Source organism: Amblyomma americanum, chromosome 1 (assembly GCF_052857255.1).
Source record: "Amblyomma americanum isolate KBUSLIRL-KWMA chromosome 1, ASM5285725v1, whole genome shotgun sequence".
Classification (NCBI taxonomy): domain Eukaryota; kingdom Metazoa; phylum Arthropoda; class Arachnida; order Ixodida; family Ixodidae; genus Amblyomma; species Amblyomma americanum.
In genome coordinates, this window is record NC_135497.1 from 51,645,926 (window position 1) to 51,666,375 (window position 20,450).

General features: G+C 48.4%; 1 protein-coding gene across 2 annotated transcripts in view; it reads right to left on the minus strand.

Moving 5' to 3' along the window:
- LOC144112814 (uncharacterized) overlaps window positions 1–20,450 on the minus strand; it is a 59,602-nt gene that overhangs the window by 26,797 nt on the left and 12,355 nt on the right. The window contains exons 10-15 of one of the 2 annotated variants that reach the window (XM_077645630.1): window positions 19,803–20,099; window positions 18,503–18,615; window positions 11,877–12,111; window positions 10,756–11,091; window positions 9,598–9,845; window positions 8,745–9,017 (exon numbers count right to left, since the gene is read on the minus strand). In XM_077645630.1, the coding sequence (XP_077501756.1) occupies window positions 8,745–9,017; window positions 9,598–9,845; window positions 10,756–11,091; window positions 11,877–12,111; window positions 18,503–18,615; window positions 19,803–20,099 (1,502 nt within the window). Of the gene's footprint in view, window positions 1–7,192; window positions 9,018–9,597; window positions 9,846–10,755; window positions 11,092–11,876; window positions 12,112–18,502; window positions 18,616–19,802; window positions 20,100–20,450 lie in introns of those variants that run through there. The other variant, XM_077645631.1, reaches the window with a different exon arrangement.

Here is a 20,450-nt window from a genome sequence, read left to right on the forward strand (position 1 = left end):
CAACTCCGCTCTGTTTACGCCATTAGTCCGACTTAGCTTTCCGATTTCGCAGCGGATATCGGCCTTCATGAGTCATACTAAGTAAGTCTGTGACCCTTTGTCTGCTTTGGGACTCGCGAGGGCTCGTGGCAGGAGCCTCTCCTGGCGTTATCTGCGCGGCAACCTCGCGCGCTTCTTCTTGTTCTAGCAATGCATGAAGTAAATCCGGTGGCATTCCGGCCATCACCTCTGGCGCCTGCCGAACAAATGCAGGAGAGGGCGTTTCTTGCGAACTATCTTCGCGCTCCGCTTCACTTCTGTCCCCATCAAAATCCGCGCTTTCCCTTTCCTCATTTCGTGAATACTGAACCGGTGCCGACTTGAGGCGATTTGCGTGTATCCTTATCAAGCGCCGGTTCACGTCTCGGACTCTGAAGTTTACCGGGGAAAGCTAGCCCAATCTGCCTTTGGCAGTTTTCAATGTACACGCTGTCCCCCACATCAAACGGCGCGTCTCTAGCACTGCGATCGTGCACCTCCTTCCTGCGCTTCGCCGCTTTCTTTAAGGCCTCCTTTGCGATGTCCCTCGCCACTTGCAAGCGCGATTCTAGCTCCACCTTATAGTCGTCCAGTGAAGCGTATGGGACACGACGGGGGCCCTCTGGCACTTCACTAGGCTGGTCCGGGTCTCGGCCGTAGAGAAGAAAGAATGGCGATTCGCCCGTGCTCTCGTGTGCTGCGGAATTGTAGGCAAACATTGCATACGGGAGCCACAAGTCCCAGTCCCGCTGGTCGCGCGAAACAAAATGCGACAGGAACCCGGCCACGGTTTGGTTCAGTCGCTCCACCGCGCCGTTGCAAGCCGGATGGTACGGTGTTGTCTGCTTCTTAGCGATCTTAAGCAGCTCGCAAACTCTCCTCATTAGCTGCGACACGAAGTTCGTTCCCCGATCTGTCAAGAGTTGCCTCGGGGGTCCATGTCGGAGCACGATCTGTTCGACAAATGCTCTTGCAACCGTGTCTGCCTTCTGATCTGGGGGTGCTACCGCTTCCGCGTATTTTGAAAGGTGATCGACAAATACTAAAATGTACTTGTTTCCGGAAGTGGTCGTGGGCAATGGGCCCATTATGTCCATACCTGTCCGCTCGAAGGGAGCCGAAACCTCAGGGAACGGCTGAATTGGAGCTGGTCTTTGTCCCTTGGGTGTTTTTCTTTCGAGACAGGAATGAAACTTCGCACAGTAGTCTCTAACATCCTGTCGCATGCCACTCCAAAAGTACAAACGCTCCACACGCCTGCGTGTCTTCGCTACGCCAGAATGACCGGCGCATGGCGCATCGTGAAACGCGCGAAGAACCCTTTCTGTCCACGACCGAGGTATGACAACTCTCTCCCAAGCGGTTTTCTCTGGTCTCCCTTTCCTGGTTGGCCTCGTGCGCCGACACAGGGTGCCGTCTTTGCCAATGAAATAACCTAGCTGTTCGGGGTGAGACGGTGTGCCCTCTAAGCTTTCGATTATTCGCTTCAGGTCAGGATCTTTGCACTGCTCTGTGCGTAATTCAGCGGGGTCGACTACGGGGACAAACTCATCTATAGCTGCCACGGCAGCTGTGCGGCTGAGTGCATCAGCATTCAGATGTGTCTTTCCTGACTTGTGCTCAACTTCAAAGCAGTATTCCTGCAGGTGTAGATTCCATCTGGCGAGTCGCGAGCTAGGGTCCCTGACAGTCATCACCCATTTCAGAGGATGGCAGTCCGTGACTAGCTTGAATTTGCGGCCGTAAAGGTAGCATCTGAAGTGCTTTACTGCCCAGACAACGGCGAGGCACTCCCTTTCCGTAGCTCCGTACTTTTGCTCTGTGGGGCTCAGCTGTCGGCTAGCAAAAGCAACGGGATGTTCTTTGCCCTCGACAACCTGAGATAGCACGGCACCAACTGCGAACTTTGACGCATCTGTGGCCATAACGAAGGGCAAATTAAAATCCGGGTGGCGCAACAGCGGTGCACTCATTAGCTTCCTTTTCAGGGCCCCAAAAGCATCCTCCGCGTTTTCGTCCCAGCGAAAGGCGACATTTTTGGCTGTTAAGGCGGTGAGCGGCTTAGCGAGCTTGGCGAACCCCTCTATGTGCCTTCGGTAGTAACCGATCAGGCCGAGAAACTGCCGGACCTGGCGGACGCTAGTCGGGGAGGGAAAATCCGAGACACACCTTAGTTTCTCAGGGTCCGGTCGCACGCCGTCAGCTGAAACAACGTGCCCGAGGTATTTCACCTCGTTTTTGAGGAATTGGCACTTAGAGGGCTTCAGCTTGAGACCCGCTCCTCTTAGTCGCACCAAAACCTGCTCAATATCGCGCAAATGGTTCTCAAAACTGTCACTGTATATGATTATGTCATCCATATACACGAAGCACAGCCTCCCCAGAAGACCTGCCAGGATAACATCAGCGGTTCTCTGCCAGACAGCAGGGCTGTTGGCCAGACCCATCGGCATTCTTTTCCATTCATAGTGCCCTGAGGGCGTGTTGAATGCCGTTTTCTCGGCATCTGCCGGATCCATTGCTATCTGCCAGAATCCCGCCGCCATGTCCACTACCGTGAAGTACCTGGCAGAGCCCAGCTGAGAAAGCGTCTCCTGTATATTGGGGATGGGGTATGGATCGATGCGAGTTACGGCATTTGGTTTGCGGTAGTCCACTACCAATCGATACGAGCCATCTGGCTTTTCCACCAATAGTGCTGGTGCTCCCCAGGGTAACTTTGAGTGTTCGACAATGCCGCGATCAATCAGGTCCTGCACCTGCCGCTCCATCTCCTCACGTTGGGAGTAAGGAATCCTGTACGCACGCTGGTAAACGGGCGATGAAGTGCCGGTTTCTATCCTGTGCTTTATAACGCCACAGCAGCCCAAATCCAGGTTGGACGCGGCGAATACCTCCGAGTAGTCGTTCAGCAAACCAACCAGAGCCTCCCTCTCCCTGGATTTTACGTGAGAAAGATCGAACGACACCTTTGGAGCAGCCGAAGGACTAGCATGCTCTACAGTTGCGAGTACCGTATCGGTGGGCTCACGTTTCTCTATCGCAGAGGTGAAGAAAGCCAATGTTTTGTTCTTGGGAAGGCTCAGTGGCTGCTGGCTACAGTTAACCACCCGTAGGGGCACTCTGTGGGCGTCATTAACTGTCACGAGGCACGCGGCTGCCTTCAGGCCATTGCTGAGAGAGTCGACCGGCTCAAGCACTCCCACGGCGCCGCTCTCTACATCTGAAGGCACAAACGCGTACAAAATGTGCTCCGACCAAGGAAGGACGACTGCCTCATCGACCAGCCTGACGGCAACCCGCGAATATACCTTCTCCAATGATCCCACTGTTTGACGGGTGTCAATATCGGTAATGCGAATCTCAGCCCCTCTCCTGTTCAAAAACGGAACTTTTGAGCCGCCCGCATTAACCTCTTCCTCAGAGAATGAGACTACTACCTTCCCTTTTCTCAAAAAATCCTGCCCTAATATACCTGACACTCCGTTTGGCAGAGACACCGTGTCCGGGCATACGTAGCAGGGGTGCTCCAATGCAATTCCGCCGAGAGAGAAGTGTAACCGGTAGAGTCCACTTATGCCAAGAGGATCCCCCGTTATGCCTACAAATTTGGTTGCCATACCACCAGACGCTTCCAACACCTCGCGGTCCCCCTTCCTTCGAAGCGTGTTAAAACTGCTCTCCTTAAGCAATGTCACCTTTGACCCCGTATCTATCAACAATTCCATGCAACAACCATTTAACTTGCAACGCACAACAGGGCATGCCTCGTCGGCCACACAAACTACCACCACCTCATCATCCACTGCTCCCTCCCCACGCTCCTCAGGCTGGGGAGGACTAACTAGTTTTTTGTCTCGGTATCTGGAGCCCCGCTGTAGGCTTGCTTAGGGCGTGTCTCGCCTGCTTCTCTTTGTGGCTCCCCACGGCGCACGTTTTGGCAGAACCTGGCGATGTGTCCGCGACCCTGGCAAGCGAAGCATACGATTTCTTCAAAATCTCGCATACCGCGCCTGTAGCTTTGTGGCGGTCACCGGTTTCCAGCGAATGGGCGCTGTTGAGCGCGCGCTACAACCTGGCGTTCCACCTGCTGAGATAGCAGCTCTTCTGGAACGTCACACTTCTTTCACTCCCTCTTTTATTCCTTCCCTTGCAGTGCGGTTCAATAATAATAATAACTGGTTTTGGGGGGAAGGATGTGGCGCAGTATCTGTCTCATATATCGTTGGACACCCGAACCGCGCCGTAAGGGAAGGGATAGAGGAGGGAGTGAAAGAAGAAAGAGGTGCCGTAGTGGAGGGCTCCGGAATAATTTCGACCGCCTGGAGATTTTTAACGTGCACTGACATCGCACAGCACACGGGCGCCTTAGCGTTTTTCCTCCATAAAAACGCAGCCGCCGCGGTCGGGTTCGAACCCGGGAACTCCGGATCAGTAGTCGAGCGCTCTAACCATGAGCCACCGCGGCGGGTCATTGCAGTGCGGTTCAGGTGTCCGCCCATATGTGAGACAAGTACTGCACCATTTCGTTTCCTTACTTGGTTTTTGGGGAAAGTAAATGGCGCAGCATCTATCTCATACATTGGCGGACGCCTGAACCGCGGATAAAGGAGGGAGTGAAAGAAGAAAGGAAGAAATAGATGCCATAGTGGAGGGCTCCGGAATAATTTCGACCACCTGGGGATCTTTAACGTGCACTGACAGTTTAGCATTTCTCACCTTCATTTAAATGCGGTCCACGCGGCCGGGTTTTAAGATCGCAACCTTGGGCTCAGCAGCCGAGGCCAGAGTGAGCCGTCGGGCGGGTACGCCTTCCGGGTTTGTGGTGTTTACGCCTGCTAGGCAGTTAATGCTCGACGAATACCGCGCAGGTGCTGTTCGCCAAGCGATTGCGTATGTGCGGTATCGCCGTGGTGACCGTTGACATGGACGACTACAACGGCTAATGCGGCCAGCGCAATGTGCTGCTGGGACAGCCGCACAACGCGCTCAAGGAACTGGACCGGCCCATCAAGAGGCTATCGGCGAACCTCAGCCTGCCCGAGTCAGCGTCGTCAACGACCGCCACGTCCCGGAGGACTGCTGCTACGGCGAGCACCTAGATGATTCCGGTTAGGCCTAGAGGGCACATGACAATCGCTGGGTTCAGCGACTGCGAGAAGCGTTCACTCTGCGCAGGGATTCATTTCACTGCATAGGGCCTCGCTTACTTCGTGGGTCCAGATTGAATGAATTCCACGTGGATGTAAAATATACGTTTTACATTGAAGCCAAGATGCATGTCGGTCTTTGTAGTATGCTGGCGTGTTTGAATGTATCCAGAAACGATTCATACAGCGAAAGCTATCTGAGTTGAACAGAGATTTTACACCCCGCACATTATAATAAAGAGGACTTTTCTTCACAGACGGCAGACGAGAAGGGTCTGCTAGCAGATGGGCTAAGGCTACTGGCCACTGCCTTTTTATGCGCCCAGAATAGACAGTCGGTTGTGAGGAAGCTGTATTGGTGTACTCCAGACCTGTTTTTGACCATGTAGGGTTTTGCAGTGTGCGTGGAAATAAGAACACAGGTGATTTTAATGTGATAGCTTTAGGGAGTTCATGTGGCAGAACATTTGGCGTCGGTCACAGGAAGTGAAAAGTCCCCAGAGAAGCAACCTAGAAGGTAGATGGGCCAGCTAAGTCATGTCACCTTGTGGTGGCATCACAACGTGCCCACAGGACTATGCGCTAACTGCCCACCGTGGCAGTTATATTAATGATTGGTTGAGAGAGGCTGCTGAGAAGAGCAACCTGGATCGCACATGTCCCACCAGTGGCAGCATCGGCCTTCACAGGTTAGTGGCGCATTGCGTAACCGCTGCCCCACTGCGCCAGGAGCGGTATGAGGACTCCCAGGGTTCTATGAATGCTAAGTACAGGATGCCCAGTTTTGTATATATGGGGAATTGATCCATTAGCTTAAGGCGAGGCTTGAGTGCCCCCCCAGTTTTTGAATTTATTTTTGCCTTATTTGAAATATGGTTATTGCAGCTGGGATATAACTCTCAAACTCTGCTGCAGTGGTCAGATAATACGGACATGGAAACCTTCAACGGTATTTATTATACTTGCAACAGTAGTTGCCATTGATACTCTGATGGCAGTATCATGTGCAGGTTGGTTTGCATCAGCCTTGTTACAGCATGTTGCATCGCTTAGCATTTACGTCCACCACGCAGGAATGTGCCGGAGTGCTATATGCACTGTTGACATGCGCAGTGCCCAAAGTAGACACTGGACCAAGCACCATGTTCATGTTCCGAAATGAGATACAGTAAACAAGTCAATTTTTTTCAAGCTTAATATTTGACAAATTCAGGTAAAGTCGCAATACCTGAATATTTCGCGAGTGCTAAATTTTGGAAATGATAAGTGACAAGCTCCTTAGTGCTCCTTTTTACAACATTATTCCTGGGAGCAATTTTTTGCAATGTGCTGTTTATGTGATTCGCGACAAAACGAGAAAATTAGGCCTTAACAGTAATTAAAGGTGCACTATAGAAGAATCTGAACTCGTCTTTTTACTGCAGGAACTCTATCTACACATCTCGGGCATTATTAGAAATATATCGGATTAAGCGTCCCGGCTCCCTCCCCCCTTTTATTGAACTGAACGTGCTAGGTAGGCGGAGTCAACCAACGCGTGGAGTGCCTTTGAGCGAGTCCAGTGGCAGCTCGCTTTCGCTTTTAATGTTTTTATGTTTCTGTGAATAAACAGTTTACGTCAGACAATATAGCCATAAATTAGGCCCACGGAAATAAAAATACACGTGGACTCTGATTTACATATCACTCTGCCGATGGCAGCGAGGCAAGCCGCCGAGGGACTCACTGATGATTTGGTTGACTCCTCCTCCCTACCACGTTGGGTTAAAAAAAAAGGCGGGAGCCAGTACGTTTAATCCGATTTAATTAGGGTAATCGGCAGCACAGGACAATAAATTGACGTTTCTAAGAATGCCCGGAATGTGTAGATAGAGTTCCCGCAGTGAAAAGATGAGTTCAGATTCCTCTTCAGTGCAACTTTGGGCAACTTGTCCATAATGGTGCTAAGTAATCTCTGCTCTTTATGATACTCATAAATAAAGCTTGAGTGTGCTCACCCACTACCTCAGCACAGACAAGAGCCAGAACGCTTGCAAAATATTTTTATTCCCAATGCATGGTGAATGTCTGAACAGGCTTAAGCAATGGCAGACTGTGGGGGATGCCCACGGGAGACAAACCATCCTCCACACCACCGTTATCTTTGGTCAGCGCAGATTCATAAACGTCTCTCCAGGGAACAGCCAGACTCTTAACTGAACAAACCAACACCACTATATGAAATAAGGGGCAAATATTTTACATAACGAACATTTGTACAAGACTATGTTTCATGACTAACGAAAATATCGGTGTGCTCATAAAGTACATAAAGTATTACAAACACAACACAAAATGTTTGTTTGGAGCCCATTTAGCTCATGTTCATTCCAGTGGCATGCAGCATAAGAGCAAAGCTGTCGGCACTCGTGTATGTGGCATTCGTAGCCGCATATGACAGCCGTAAGGTACCCCATCAGTACAAGCTTCATAGGTCACTCATTCAGAACTCCTTGCAAGGCTGGAAACCTTCACAACCAATTCTTTCCCTGTCCCCTATTCCCAAGCCTGTGTTGCCACAGCTCGGACTCCTTTTCGGCTGAGGGCACTTCGAGCACGTGTCCAGAGTCTGTCAGCCTTGCTACCCGCTTCCCTTCAACCACATCACCTATGATCCGCGTTGGGTATTCCTCCTGCTGCTCAATTTCTTTGCAGTACGCTTCGGCATTCTCCTTTGGAAGGCACATCAGCAGTCCACTCGAGAAAGGGAAAATGCAACTTACTAGTGCTATACATTTCAACAGTATAAATTGTCACTGCAAACTATGAAATAAACTTGAAATAAAATTGCCGCTGTTTTGCCGCAATTCCTGTATTGCCGCTGAATTGGTGAAATTCCTGTGTTATGATTATAAATATATTATTAATGCACTCCACTCCTTCTGTAATGCCCCCAGGGGCCTTGAAGGTATTGAAATAAATAAATAAATAGATAAATAAATTTTATATGCTAATATATTGGCTATAGAATTAGTGAAAACTCCCAAAATGATGCTTTAACACATTCACTGCATCCTGGGTGACCGGTGGATGATCCAAGATACTCAATCACGCGAAGGATTCTGTCACTATGCTCAGATTTTTAAAAAAGCCTGTGGAAAGGACACATGCCGTGTCGCTGTAGCCATTTATTGGCGTTTCCAGGAAGTTGGCATTGCCAAGTAAAAAAAAATTGCTAAAATAGCACTAAGGGAAGCGTTATCTGTGTGAAGACAAGAAATTTTCTCTATGTGAAGCCTCAAGAAGTGCCAAAGACCTCCCTACTCCACCCTCTACAAGAACCATGCATCCATCACCAACCCGCATGCCTCCACACAACAGAAACCCATGCAGCAGCACAGCAAAAAAAAGCAACAGTAAAATCAAATCCAAAGGGACAGTGGGAAAGTCTGCTGCTTTCAAGAAGCTTCCCCAACCAGTCAATGCCTAGCTAGGGGGCTGCCAACCTAGACACCTTACAGAAAAATTCTTCTGCCTGTGGAAAGCCTCAGCTTAAAGTAAAAGCATAAATTAAAGTAAAAGCATTAAGGTAATCACTGTAGTGTTCCAGCGATGGCGTTCTTCTCCCGCTCGAATGCGAGCAACAGCACCTCGCGGAAAGACGGGTAGACAACGATCTCCTTGAGGCGCTCCAGTGCCCAGCGGCTCCCGGTGACCATTAGCTGGAGAAACCACTCGTCCATGCTGTCCGTCTTGAGATCGCACTGGATGTCCTGAACGCCACACCAGTCCTTCATGATCTTCGTCAGGATGTCCTCGTAGCGCAGCAGGATTTGGAAGAATTCTTCGTCTTCCCGGTTGATGTAAATCCTGGGGGGACAGCCAACAGGTTGGCGGAATGCAATTAACGTATTTCGGGATACTGCGGTGAATACAAATATCGATGCACTGTGAGTAAGGGTGCTTTAGAAAAGCTGTAAATTCGCAGGTTGGATTTGCGAAACATGCAGTGGCTGTTTTTGTTAACTTTCTCAGTAAAAGCTGTCTGCTGCGTATTTTGATTGTTTTTCCCTTTAAACGGAAACAGAAAAATTCTGTGTCAGTTTCCTTGCCTTGAAAAAGGTCTACGGGCCTAGTAATCATGACAATGAGCTCGAGACACCGGTACGCAGGGTCAATAATTATTTGCAAACGATTTTGTACAGGTAGTTTTGGTCTCCGTCTGAGGCTTAAGTGCACCTCGATGTCAGGATTGCCCGGCCAACCCGGACAGATGCATTCCTGATGATGTCGGCGACGCCGGCAAGCACCAAACACTGGTTGTTTACAGGTTTTACAGGCGAGTTCGGTAACGTCACAGCGTTAGGGGCAAATGCACCTTGACGTCACTGGATTCATTCAGTTCTTCAAGCGACGTCACTCCAGTTTAGAAGAAAGGTGTGAAATATACCTGATCAGCTCTGTGGAGGGGCACCCCTCGGGTGCCCTGCGCAGGTAGGCCAGGTTGCCGGACATGGAAAGTCGGTTGAGCGTGATCAGGGCCAGGTGTCCCAGCCGGTAACGGCGCCGGCACTCCTTGGAGATGACCTCCCCGTCGCTTCCGCCCTGAAAGATCTTGAGGCACCATGCGCACGCAAAGCGCAGGCACAGGATCACCAGCTTGTGTGGCGGCATGTCCCTCGAGAGGGAGCGGGACACCTGCAATGGGAGGTGAATAGTGATAACTCCCCGATAACTCCCCCACGCTGAGGATGGCACACAATCCTTAAGTGCATTTATTTTTGAATACGTTTTTCTGGGTAGAGCGATGACATTCCCTTACTGTGTTAACACATAGAGTCGCCTTCGCTTCGCAATGGGAGCGTGCGAAATGTCTTGAAGGAGCTTGTAAATACCCTCTAAACCTACTTAAGCTCTCGGGACTTTCATTAAAATAAACCTCAATCTCAGTTAAGTGCCCGATCGTGCGCATTTCCCATTTGTTTGAAAAACGCCGAACATAAGGCAGGAGAAATCGTCAGTGTAGCATGACTGTTCGTTATTACTCAGTTATGACAGCGGAGACATACTATCTCAGTTGTGATCGTACCAGCCGGTTATCTAATGCAGGTGCGTCTACTTTACCGCTGGCCAAGCGCAGCTTATCCGGTACATGCACAGTACGTAGGTGCTATGTTAAAACTTTATAGTCATGCCACACAATCAACACAAATTGGTGCTTATGCCGAGTTACAAGGTCATCATCATCCTGGTAGACCGTCGACGCAGCTGTGAGGTCAGAACACGAGACAAAATGCCAGCACTTCGCAAGCTTCCAATACAACAGCGCATGGCACCTCCTTTCAAAGCTGCCACATGTAGCTGTATGCCACGTTTCTGTTTAAAAAACACAGAGTTTTGTTCCAGCAGGCGAACCACATTGCTGCCTCTATCCTGCTTATTACGGCCGTTGGATGGCGAACTCTAGCCAGGAAACAGCGAGATGCAGAGAAGAGCCTTATGCACGAAGCACATAAAGGAGCCCAGCCCTCTAGCTTTATAGGTCTACTCTGTGGTCTCGTAGCCCAAGAAATCCACCCAACGCAGTTCTTTTGCTGGCGCCACGCACCTTGACACAGGCCTCGCGCATGATATTCTTGTAGAGGCCCAACTCCTCTGCGTCCTTGATGAAGAGGAACTCACGACTGGAGTCGATCCAGTCGTACATGAGCCTGAGCAAGTTGGTCAGCACCTGCGTGTCGCCGTGCTGTGCGCCGTCCTGGTCACCGCCACCAGGTTGCGCCACGCCAAGCAGCAGCGCCCCGAGTCGTTGGCTGAAACTGTTGCGCAATGCCGGCACGGGGAGGCAAGAGGACGTGTTGACCACGATGCGCATGAGCACATCGGACACCACCCAGGGGAAGCTCTGGATGCCACCTTCGGAGGACTGAAGCTCGTACGTCACCTGCTCCCCAACCCGGCATAATACTTTTACAATTTGTCTTCCACAAGGTGTTAGCCTTAAACTAGTCGCCGTAAGGTGTTGAGTGTGCAGTCGCGTCGAACGAAGCACGCCGAAGCGAGACCATGGACCTTCGGCAAAACATACATTGCAGTGAAATGTCTTCAGAAGACGCTGAATACTTTGCGGAGACACTGAACCTTCACCTTTAGAGGCGTGACGTGACAGCGGCTCCTTTTGCACACGCAGATACACACACTCGACCGCAAATGAAAGTTAATTAGTAATACAGATCTATCACCGCCTATTTTGCATTGTGACGCCGCCTGCAAGCTTAACACGATTTATCGAGCATGTCGCTTCGAGTGACATCAGCACCGTTAACGACGATAGCGACGGCAGGCCATCCTATGGCCACCCGTTATCGTCAGCCGCCGCAAACACACCGTGCAACATGGTCTCAGACATAACAGCCAACGGTCCATGGCACTGGGGTCAGTCCTCCAAGCCACGCGCTTCACCATCCGCATTAAATCTGCGGATGCTGGTATTCCTCCCCGAGATGCTATTTCGGCCATTAAGTTCCACATACGGCTAAATAACAAAGTGAAGGACAAGAAAGCAACACGACTACGACACTGTTATCAAGATAATAACGCGGCTGCATTTATCGTTGCGTTGATGAGCCATATTTGTTTTCGGCTCGTTTGTTCGAACGCCCAGATTCCCTCAATATGCACTGACAATAGCACAGCTTAATACCAGATTGAAAGCGCTGTACGCCTCACCTGGTACCAGGCGGAGGCCTTAAGGTTCTCGTGAGCCTCGTCGAGCTGCTCAGAGAAAAACTCCTCGCGCGTTCGGCGCACCACATGCTCGACCTGGCTCTCGAGCACCATGGCCATGTCCGTAGGGTCGTTCTCCTTCATATATTTGCTGAGATTGGACACAGCCCCGGAGAGGGCCTCGCTTTCACTTTCGATGCGGTACGACTTCAGCAGTGCCCGAATCTTCTTAGCATACCTGGAGCAACGGAAAAGGATGAAGCACTGTCACTGAACTGTGATTTGTGACTGGAAACGGGGAGGAAGAAGTTTGCTAGGCTGATGTGTTTTGCTAGCAGCTGCTGTTCTCTGGTTCTCCTGGTGGTTCCGGCTTGTTCATCATTGGTGAGCCCGTACTACGTTGGGGATTTTGGCTAAGGCGTAGGTTACAGCGCAGTTCATGTGAACCTGACGGTGTGTTTTGCTGAGAGATGTCGTTGACCTCCCCAGGTGAAGGGTTGGCAGCTTGGTTTGCCAGCTTGCCAGCCCAAAGCGTGCCGCTTAAGTCCTTCCACAAAATGGCATTGACGCAATTCCCGTGGTTCTCGTCCCAATCGGTGAGGGTGCAAACAAAATGAAAACCCCCAAACTAAGTCAACAGGAGCTAAGATCATTGACAGCCCATTATCTGCCGATCTCTGAAATGCGTCCATTTGGCCGTTGAGGCATTGTTTGCAAGTCCTCAGGCATCGCTTGTGTTGCTGACTTGCTTCAGTGCAAAATTTTCAGCTCGTTGCTGGTGAAAGCATTCATTGCCGAACAGCTTGCATGTGTCAAGCCTATCGTACGTGGTGTCGACCCAGCACCATCCCCGCAAGAAATTCTAGAAGAATTTCAGGATGCAGGACTTGAGGTCCTCTGAGTCTACCATTGTAGTAGAGAAGTAAATGGCTCGCGTGTTGCTGCTGAGTCTGTAGTAACAACTTTTGCTGGCTCTCCCTGCCCTACTGAACTAAAAATCTGGCCGATTGTTTACCTTGTGGCCCCTCTAGAACCCCGCCCTCTTCAATGCATCAACTGCTGTCGGTTCGGGCATAGTGGCAAAGCATGCAAGTCAGAGACCCCCTGGCATTTATGTGGAGAAGGTCATTCTGCTGATAATTGCACCTCAGAGCAGCCTCATTGCTGCCTCTGCAGCAACATTATCTAGCTGATGATGCCGACTGCACAAAACGTAGTGAAGAGCGTAGCTTGTTGGACATTATCAAAGAGAAGCGGTGCTCAAGAGCCGATGCTTATGCTGCTCTTCGCAGGACAAAAGACTTATACGCTAGTCGTGCGCGCTTCTGTTGGGGACATTGAGTCCAACTTGACTGCCTCAACTGTGACCGCAGTGGAAAAAGCCCTTAATAATGTGGTTGAGCGAATGCTGAGCACTTTTTCTGAGGTGTCGGCTCAGTTTGTTGCAGTCCAATCCGTGTCACCATCAACATCCGTCCTGCTAGCAACGTCTGCATCTGTTTCAGCTTGTGCAGCTAGTGCCGGCCGCTCAACATCACCTCCTGATGCTCCCCAGGTCCCACCTAACATCTCTGTTTCTAGCAGTGCATGTCGCACAGACATCTGCACACAGATGTCGAAATGTCGTGCCCTATGCACAAGAGCCGTTCTTCCTCGTCACCATCTAATTCTAGATCTCCACAGATGAAACCTAAAAAAGGACCACCCAAACTTCTTCCCCATGTTGATATCCTTAAAGAGGCGGTTTCTGCCTCTTCAATTGGTCAGTAATCATGGCAGGTACCAAAGTGTTACAAAGGAATTGCCGATCTGTATTGTCTTCTCTTCCAGATCTAGAAATACTTATTCACAAACATAAACCTGATATTGTGCTTTTACAAGAAACTTGGTTATCACCTTGTGAATCATTTGAAATGAGAAACTTTCGAGTTTTGAGGTCAAATCGAAAAGTTGGCAGGGGAGACGGATTGGTAACCATGCTAGCTAAACATTTATGTCATCAGGCATCTATAAGAAAATTCTTCTCCCTGATTATGAGCTTTTAGAGATCAAAATTTCATTTCTGCATTGTGCCGATATTACAATTGCTAACGTCTATTTCCCTTTAGGTGCACACAGGACAGACTCTTTAGACAGCTTGGTGACTGGCACAAGCAGTGCAGTCATCGCAGGAGATTTTAATTCTCACCATAGTGACTGGGAAGTCGTACTGATTACTGTGGCAAGCTTCTCTGGTCGTGGCTGTCTGCAAATTCTGTATGCTGCTGCAATTCTAGAGAAATAACCTTTATGCAAGGGGTTGCTCACTCAACCATTGACTTAACATTATCAGCAGGTAGGCTAGAGGTGACTGACTGGCCGACAGAAAATTCGGGTACATATAGTGATCACCTTCCTATAACATTCACTATCCGGTTATCTCCGCTTAAAGCTTGTTGTGTAATCCATTAATTTGTGAACCATCATATTTATAAAAATCAGATGTCTGCCTCATTTGCCTCTATAGTTAGTACAAGCCGAGAAAACAGAGCTCAGCAGACGGTTTCATTTTTGCAAAATGCAGTAGACCCCTCAATATTCGCTGTACCCGCAGCAGTCTCTAAAAAACAGCCGTCTCCTTGGTGGACAGAAGAATGTGAGAAGGCCTATCGTCGCAGAAAAGCGGCCTGGCAGCGGCTACACTGCAACCAGAGTCCAGCTAACTGGTTAAGTAACAAATTCTCTGCATCTTTCAAAAGAACAACTGCAGAAACCAAGGAGGAGTATAACCAAAATTTAAACATATATCTTTCAAATCCTCGCAATCAGAAGGCCCTGTATCGATTCATGGCACATAACAAGAGTTCTGCAGTCTCTCTCCTCACTAGTTCAACAGTGTTATCTCCACAAAAAGCGTAGGAAACCCTGGAGTGCATTGCTCAGGGATTGGCGTTACGCTTCCAGATGCAGAGAAACGTCCCTTTGTGCACAATCTCACCCTCTTCGGATTATACCGAGGTTGATGCATCAGAGCTCCTCTCAGTATTGGCAATGTTGCATCCTGCAGCTCCTGGACCAGATGGTGTCACTGTTGGTACGATTAAAATTTTAGCCCAAGATTTTACAAGCAACCTCTTAGATATGGTCAACGCTTCGTTGGAAAATGCATGGATTCCAAGCATTTGGAAGACAGCGAAAATTATTTTATTGATGAAACATGCAGGAAAAGGATACGTCTTAGATAATATTTGGCCAATTGAGCTGACTTCAAATTTAGTCAAATTAATAGAAAGAACAGTGCACAGTCGCTTCACAAAACGTTCATGACGTCAACGGTCTCAGCTCAGCCCAGATTGGCTTTCGCCGCGGACGCTCTACATGGTCCGTGCATGTGGATCTAGAGAGCAGAATTCGGCTTTTGCTACGCAGAAGAGAAGTTTCAGCTTTGGTCACTCTTGATGTAGCAAAGGTCTATGACAGTGTAGAAAACACTTTTTTGCTCAACAGACTTGCTCAGTAACATCCTACAACCTGCATTTATGCGCGGATATCTGAATTGCTCAAAGACAGATACTTTTATTGCACTACCCCTATGTTCTAATACATATTATCAATGAACAGGTGTGCCGCAAGGATCGGTGCTATCCCCGCTGCTTTTTAATATTTTGCTCAGTGGCATCCCCATTCGTCCTGATATAACAGTTTTTGTGTATGCAGCTCACATAGCTTTTTTCGCCTCGTCCAGGGATATCCATTCCATTACCAGATTCTGCAGGGATATTTGGATGCTCTTGGAGTATGGTTGCAGGGTAGTAATTTATCTCTGAATGTAGACAAATGCAGCGTTTTGGTATTTCCTCCAGACACGCCTTTGCACATTTCATTAGTCCATCGCTCTAACCAGATTCCACAAGTGGAATCCGTAAAATATCAAGGTGTTACTTATCACCCAGCATTAGATTGGAGCCTTCATATAAAGAGCAATGTGTTTAAAGGAGAACGCGCTCCAGGTCGGCTGACAAGAATCGCCAATAAAAAGCTTGGGATGTGCCGCGACACATTATTGTTACTATACAAAGCCTACTTAAGACCTATACTTGAATTTGGTTGCATTCTGTCCTCTGGTAGCGCAAATTACAAGATTCCACCCTTAATCTCACTGGAAAGACGAGCCCTACGTCTCTGCCTTGGTCTCCCAAAATCAGTTTTTAAATGCCCTGCTTTATCTGGAAGCTCGTATCCCTGATCTAAATTCCCGCTTTCAAATATTCACGGTGCGTACCTTCCTCAAGTCGATAGACCCGGTGACTAATGTCAGCACTCCTATTTTTGTGTCTCAGCCGGCCTTGGCCACGGTATCAAATGCCACGGTATCAAGTGCCACAAATTGTTAGCACAGAACCTTTTAACACCGATTGCTTTTGATCTCAGTTCTTTGCAGTGGGTTGATGGCACGCCGGCAGCAGTGGAATTCCATTTCAACCACATTTTCCCATCTCATGCAAAACACATGACCGCAAACATTTAAAACGGTCTTTTCTCTGATCACATATAGGAATGCCCCTATCATACGGTGCTTTCTGCCGACGCCTCCGTCAACTGCCAAAAAGCTGCAGTTGCCATCTTTTCACAGGATTTGGCATGGAGCTATTCTGTCCCCATCCCAGATTGTATTCCTATATTCTTTGCAGAATTTTTGGATCTTCGAATGAGCCTGCACAAAATTCCATGTCGTGTGCCTCACGTTAATATCCTTGCTGATTTTTTGTCAGTTTGTCTCCCTTGAAACTTCAAAAAAGATTTTTTGAGCCGTTTCCAGCGATTTTTGTCCCATACACTTTGAAGGATGTCTGTTTTGTCGGGGTTCGTGGCCATGCAGGTATTCATTCAAATGAGGTGGCTGATTACGTAGCAAGGTCGGCTCCTGACGGCTCATTGACACACGTCTCGAATGTCAGCCTGCTGGCGATTTCCAGGTTTTAGTGGTTCTAACACATATCATCCAGGTTACATTTTCTCTTACTAGAAAACACTGATTATCAGCACTTAGCATATAATTGGAACGTCCGTTCATGTAAAACCATGCTCTGTAAGTAACAATGACGCGGTTGCGGTGCAGGATTCCCAGTTTGAATTTATATCAATGCAGGTGTGGGTTGACACCGACAAACCTATGTGACGAATGCGGGGAGGTTGAATTTGTAGACCATTTTCTCCTCTACTGTCCAAAGTTCGCACTTCAGAAAAAGATTTACCTGAAGGTTCATTTCTCCAGGTTAGGGGCTCCCATTATCTCTGCAAAAGTTATTATCGTTTGGTGCGAGCGCCAAAGGATTTGCATTGGGTTCAATTTTTAGGATTCTCCATAAATACAGAATTGCAACTGGTAGGCTGATTTGCTAATTCTTTTAATATTATTCGAGCTCTTCTTTTTTCACAAAAATTCTGTCTGTTATATAACTTTAAATATTCTTCCGTCGTTTTTATTGATACATTATTCAAAATTCACGCTTGGTGCTAAAATTTTGTCGTAATCTTTTGTGGAAATTTCTTTGTTTCTGCCACTACAACATGGCCAATCTCCCCGCGTGGGTATGTGCCATGTTTACTGAGGTGAAGAACTGTGAACGTGACGCAGGCCACTAAAAAGGTTGAGGTACTATAACTGAACTGTGCAGGTGACACAAACTGAATATGATGGTGTACTGTCAATGAACTGTGCAGGTGTTGCAATTAATGAAAAATGATGAGTACTGTCACGGAACTGTGGCGTTGATGCAAGCAACCGAAAAGGATAAGGTACTGTCACTGAACTGTACAAGTGATGCAAGTAAGCACGGGAATTGTGAACAAATGCTCCTAGTTTGGATGGCTGCAACCACATGGAGATAAAAAATAAAAATTAGCAAAAGAATTTTGGACGTTCGGTGCATCCCATTGGTTTTCTACGGCTGTCGGAAATAGTTGGCGTGAGCGCACGAAGCATTTTTGCAGGTCCGACTTTTTCCGCGAGAAGGAAGAGTCGGCCACTATAATAACTATGTTCGTGCAGAATCTCTCAGGACTCTCCAGTTTTCACAATATTACAAGTCTAATATAGTCCCATTGAGTTACGCCATGTTTGCTGCCGGGGGCTAAAAGAAGGCGCTTATTGTTGAATGCCTAAGACCTTCATCAACCCATTGCAGGAAGATGTGTACTCTCCATGGTATATAAAGTTTTCATTTTGAAAATTTTCAGCACCCTTCGTTGAAACACTTGTGGTAAGGTTAGTATGAAGCTGCTGGTGCCTCGTATTATCATAGAGACTTGATTACCGTAGAGACTGTTAAAGAACAAAAACTTGTCAATGAAATCGAACCGTGAGCACTAAATTGGGGTAATATTTCACCACGAGCTATTTTCATTCCTTACAGGCCTCGCTAGTGAAAAAACAGTATTCACAACCCACGGCTTCAAACCAGTCTGTGCTTCAACTAACTGCAAGAGGCCTAATAGGACAAGTGATTTCATTGGTTTTATGGCCGCTTTTCTCGTCCCACAGTAGTTAGAGCACATTGGCCTAAGTAAGATAAAGGGTGCAATTTCTTCCAACTCCTTTAGTGCAACACACTTCGTATACAGTAGTGTTCAGAGGTATTAGTGCATACCGCTTATAGGTGGACGTGGCTTCTACCAGGAACTTTTCTCTTCCCTCGAGCAGCAGTCGGGGGTCCGGAAGGCTGTCTTCCACCACTTCAAGGCACTCGGTGCTCAGTTCAACCTGTTCATTGGAACCACACAAGGACGACACAACACTGTGTTGCACGCATTCAGCACATCAAGAGTAAACAATGCAAACAGCATCCGTGAACATACAATCGGGGACAAAAGTTAACTGGCCTCCATTTTCAAGTTCACCACCGTGCCACACTTCATGCGAGCGCGCATGCCGTGTGCACTCGTGGTGTCGATCCTCGGCGTGAAGGACAGGCCAGTTACTTTGGTCCCCGATAGTCGAGGAGCACTGGTCCTGGGTCCTCAGAACTACTGCTAGATGCGACAAGTTACAAGATTTTCCCCGTGATAATATTGAAAGGTAGTCGGTAGAGAGCAACCTAGGGCAGGTTAAACAAGTCAAAACGCTTGTATCTAGCAACACTGGCATGTCGTATAGAAGCTCATTAATCGCACCCTGATGGTCGGCTCTCTAGCAATGATACATAGAACGAAAAACCCAAACAGGCTGCCAGAGTTCAATGGACTTCTTGAGCATCTCGAATACAAACGCTACAGTTCTATTCGCTGCTGTCGGTGAACAAAATGTACAAAGTACATTGCCAGAAGCAGCCATGGAGTATATCTCGAGTATACTATGTGCTATGTACATAGAGCAACGTATTCAGTTCCGACAGTCAAATATATTGCTAGACATAATGTAAAAAGCATGGCCGCAGCCAATTAGTTGCTTATGCAATGATCGACATGCAATCATCCATGAAAACATATAACCTTCATGTCAGAAGCTTCACTTCTCTGGCATAGTTCATGAAATGTTATAAATTGAACCTACATGAAGACTGGCAGGTTCATGCAAGGACTCCAATGGCCCTAAGCTGCCGGTTGATGCAAACTTGCTCAAGTGTTTTCAAACTGGGACCTTGCAGATTCAAGCCTTGAAGCGAACATCGGTACTTTCAGCACTCCTGTCGCTCATTTGAAAACGTGAAACCTAAACATCTTGGAACAGTCACAGATGAGGCCCTGAGATCTAAAGTCTGAGTGAGCAGTCAGGGAGTAAAGGCAGCGCCAAACAACACAAACCAGGAGCAAGCACGAGTTACGGAAGAGACGTGTGCATTATGAACTGCACTATCCTCGCAAGCAGAGTTTTTCGTACAATTCCGCCGTCTTCGCCATTAGAGTAACTGCAGTCCCCTGAGCCACAAGTTGGCAAACGCTGAAGTATACCTTTTTGCAATTTCGGTAGAGCTGCCCAAGAACCTTGCGCGAACAGTAGGTGTTCTTTGTGTCGAGCTTCTCCATGAAGTCCGGGTACATGGGTGGCTTCTCAGAGTTCTGCAAGCCCTTGAGGTCGCCGCACTTGGCGAAGTCAAGGTTGACGGCACATTTGCGCGCCAGTTCGCGGCAGCGGTGCGAGTTGATGCCGCTGTCCAGTATATCGGCCCAGGCGAGGTGCGCGTTGGCAATCAGGCCGATCTTGTCACCCTTGATGTACTGGCAAAAGAAGTCCACCATGTCCTGGACCTGTGGCCACCGTACACGAATGGCAAGTTCTCTCGTGAGACGGACGATGAACAGATTTCATGCCCCGTCCATTTGCACTTATCTAAAAACTGAAGGTCAGGTTTTTACACGTGTGCAAAATATCTGGTGGCACTTTTGAGGGAACGAGCATGAGCGGGTCACTTCTAGGCCTGTGCTGCTGACTTTACTCTTGAGCCGGCGAGAAATGTAGACTTCTAGCAGCCGTCCCTTCCCAGTCAACTACGTATATAGTAGCACAGCCGCGGCAATGCGTTACATGTGCTCGCTTTCTCACACAAAGTAAGCCACGTTGCACACTCTCTTGACGTCATCACTGACATCTCATAAAAA